We start from the raw sequence: 3589 nt of genomic DNA, 5'->3' as shown, positions 1-3589 counted from the left end.
ACTTGATTCCGTGCGAAATAGCAACATGCTATTTCGTGCGAAATCACTACAAAACATCATACAATTACATTTTGACCCCTATACAAGCTATCGACATGACCTAGACTTTAGACGTAGGCTACAGACATTATGCACCAACAAACTCCCCCTTGGATATTGTCGGAGTCTTCAGTCAGGTCTTCAGTACTTGTTTCACTGCGACTTGAACTTCTCTACCCTTGGCTTAGGCTTCTTTTGCAACAGCTTCCTAAGCTTTTCATTCTCTTCAACCTTTTTCTTTTCTTCAGCAGCCATTCTTTGTACCACAGTATACCTTAGCATGTTATCTTTATCTTCACGTGCCTTTCGTTCTTTCTCAGCCTTCAACTTTTCTTCTTTCTCTATCTTTCGCCATTTAGATGACCATTGACTCTCAGCATTGATTCCTTTTTGGAAACAGATGGATACAATCCTCTGAAACTGCATAGCCTGGTCTTTATCTTCAGCTTTAAACCCGATCTTGTTAACTAACAAACATTCTATATCCTTTGCTGAACAGTTCACCAACCATAAAGGATCATACACAAAGATGTGTCTGATTTCATTTTCAGCTCTGTAGGTGATCACAGCTTCAGTCGACAAACAGCTGTATACCCAGTACAAGAACCCCTTATGAAAATCTTGCTCCATCTTTGGTACTGGAATGTTCTTTATAACTCTAGGCTTCTTCACATGCAAGATCGTTTCTTCATTTCCAGTCACTGGATCTACCCTCTTCACTTTCTTCGAGTAGTGAGGTTTCCAGTGTTTGAATCCTCTGAAAGCTTCAAACTTCATCAGACCCCAAATGGGCACATCATGTTTTCCTACAGGATAATCCAATGTTCTTACGTTTGACAATTCCTCAACATCCCACCAGGGTAAGGACATGATATCCTGAATGTACTCAAAATATTGGACACCATACTCTCGCCGAATAGCATAAACATTAACTTGTGGCAAGAATCCCCAACTGATAATATCTCCCAGTGACACATCCCTGTCTCTTTTATAATACTTCAATGGCTGCTTGACTTTTCTTTCTGTACTCTTTCTAAACTACTTCTTGTGTTCTTCGCGCTGTACATATTTTGTAGTACCATCAAAGTTTTTATCTTTCAAACATTCTGCACCTTTCCTCCTGGACTCATCTACGTTCTCTTAACTGAAAAATTCAACAAGAGTTGGAAAGTTTGAAGTATCTACATTCACGTTCTTTTCATCGCTGCAGTCTTCAACCTCAACCCTATCATGAATATCAGCTTCCTCAACACACTTGTACTGATACTCAGGCTGTTGATTCATATCAAATGCATTCAAATCTTCTTCAAAGTCAAACTTGAAGTTAGGATCATCAATACGCGTCATCTCGATAATATCATTCATAGTGTAAGTATGCTTGATTTCACCTTCCTCAACTTCAGGCTGTAGACATAAAATCAACTTTTCTCTTTTATCAACGTCCTGATCACCAACGTTCTCCCCCTCACCTGTAGCATCCACAGGCTCTTCATTCGCATCGTTGTGAAGATAATCTTTGAGATTCTGTTCATTTGATGCTTCAATAACTTTAATTCCTATACCACCCTGATTATTGTCATCATCATCATCATCATCATCATCATCACTGTGACTACTAGTAGAGAATACATCGTCTGCATCATCTGCCTTATCCTCATCATCATCCTCCTCAACCTCTTCCTCATCATCAATAACATCATCAATCAACACGTCTTCCTCAAAAATACCGGAAACGGCAGAGATAGGACGAGGATTCTGGACAGGTGACTCAGAAACAACAGATGGAATAATTGCGCTTTCAATAACATCAGAAGCACCTTCAACACCCTTGCCTTTATTCTTCATCTCAGCATCAATCACAGCTTGACGTCGAGCTCTAACCTCTTCAACTTCAATCTCTTCAAATCTCTGCTCAACAGACTTTCCAAGCAAATTTTCTAACACTTTATTCATCATGTATATCTCGTGTTCTTTCATTGCTTTAGCAGCTTCCAATTCTTTGTTCTTTAACTTGAAGTACTTGTTCTGTTCATCTCTGCGTGCTTTCTCTTCTTCCAACTCAGCAACTTTCACTTTAAGAATATCAATCTCTGTCTGATCAGCCTCAACTTTCTTTACAATGAAGAATTTTTAGCTTCCACAGACTTAACACGCTTTTCCAATTTCTTCTCACGATCCAACAACTTCTTGTTCTCAACCAATACTTCTTCAACTTTCTTTTCTAACCTCTTCACTTGCTCATTATTTGCAAAGTCGAAATCTCCAATATCATCAAGACCTATATTCACATTCACAGGGATATTTGGAAAATTTTTGAATCCAGAAGATCTAGGAGTTGTTTGGACAGGTGGTTGTGTGGATGGTGGTGTTTGGAAAATTTGCTGTGAAGTAACAACAGGTTGTTCATATGGTGGTGAAAGATGTGGTGGAGGTGATGGTGGTGGTGTAGGTTGTTTTGGTGGTGATTTATGTGGTGATTGAGGTGGTGATGGTTCAGGTGGTGGTGATGGTGGTTGACTTGGTTTTGACTTTAGTTTTGGTTTTGATGTGCGTTTAGGCAGCTTGATTGTCAACTTTCTTCTTGCTGCTTTTGGAGAAGTCACACTCTTTCTTGCACTTGTCTTCTTCCTACCACCAGATGATGGAGGTGTCTGAGACTCTATAACATGCTCAGGAGATGGATTGTATAATTCATCATCTTTATCTTCTTTCCTCTTTCTCTTGAGCTGTTTCTCTTTTTCAATCTCAGCCCGAATTCTTTTTGTGCGTTCAGTTTCATCAATATCTTCATCAGATGAACTTGATGAATTTTTATCTTCATTATCACCTTCATCACCAGCTGTCTTCTCTATTTCAGCATTATAATCAGTAAGAGATTTCAACAACTTTGTAGATTCAGGAGATAAATGAACATCTCCTTCAACATTAACTTCAGCTTCAGCTTCAACTTCTTCCTAAGATTCATCAACAAGCATAGTCTCAACACTTTTCTTTTGACGTTTTCTCTTTGGTTGAGAAGATGAACCCTCCTCTACTTGAACTTTTGGAGTTGTTTTCCTGCTTCTTTTCTTTTTCTCTTCTTTCAAGAACCACTCGTTTCTAGTTTCTTTGAAGCTTGCAAGTGTTTTCAACTCATCTGCATAGCTTGCTTCTTTCATTTCTTCGTCATTCCTCTACTTTTGATGTTCAATCGGATCTGGATCTTGATAATTTTTGTTTTTGATGAACCTAAGAATTCAGCTTTTGTTGATGGCTTTGGATGGTTTGGGTGATATCTGGCCAATTGTTTCAAAGATTCATTATCCATGCAGAATAATTCCAACAGATCATTGTTTTCATCTCTCTCCAAATCAGGATAAGCATGGTCTAACATCATCTGAACAAATCGTGGATAAACCCAAGTCTTGCTTTTCGAAGTAATATTTTCTACCTTGTAATGAAAAATAATCTTTGAAAAGTTATACTTCTTATTCAACACGAGTGCAGTCACCATGTTCATTTGATAATCCCGCATCACATCATAACCTCCTTTTCGGTGACTTAGATCATG

The 3589-nt window shown here is 38.5% G+C and overlaps 1 protein-coding gene across 1 annotated transcript; it reads right to left on the bottom strand.

Annotated features, from left to right (window-relative positions):
* Positions 1–1179: 1179 nt before the first annotated feature.
* Positions 1180–3197, bottom strand: LOC110924616 (circumsporozoite protein-like). The gene is made up of 3 exons (XM_022168608.1): positions 3075–3197; positions 2244–2993; positions 1180–2151 (listed from the first exon to the last, which is right to left on the bottom strand). The coding sequence occupies exons 1-3, from the start codon at positions 3195–3197 to the stop codon at positions 1180–1182; spliced, it is 1845 nt and encodes a 614-aa protein (XP_022024300.1).
* Positions 3198–3589: the final 392 nt, after the last annotated feature.

This window comes from Helianthus annuus, chromosome 17 (assembly GCF_002127325.2).
Source record: "Helianthus annuus cultivar XRQ/B chromosome 17, HanXRQr2.0-SUNRISE, whole genome shotgun sequence".
NCBI classification, from domain to species: Eukaryota; Viridiplantae; Streptophyta; class Magnoliopsida; order Asterales; family Asteraceae; genus Helianthus; species Helianthus annuus.
This window is presented reverse-complemented; position numbering and strand designations above follow the sequence as displayed.

What these genes read in the sequence shown, in the direction of transcription:
- LOC110924616 (XM_022168608.1), bottom strand. Translation starts at nt 3,197, where the DNA reads ATGAAAGAAGCAAGCTATGCAGATGAGTTGAAAACACTTGCAAGCTTC. An exon ending in AAACAACTCCAAAAGTTCAA is followed by an intron (nt 2,994 to 3,074) that starts GTAGAGGAGGGT and finishes GATGAATCTTAG; the next exon opens with GAAGAAGTTGAAGCTGAAGC. An exon ending in TAGAAAAGAAAGTTGAAGAA is followed by an intron (nt 2,152 to 2,243) that starts GTATTGGTTGAG and finishes TTCATTGTAAAG; the next exon opens with AAAGTTGAGGCTGATCAGAC.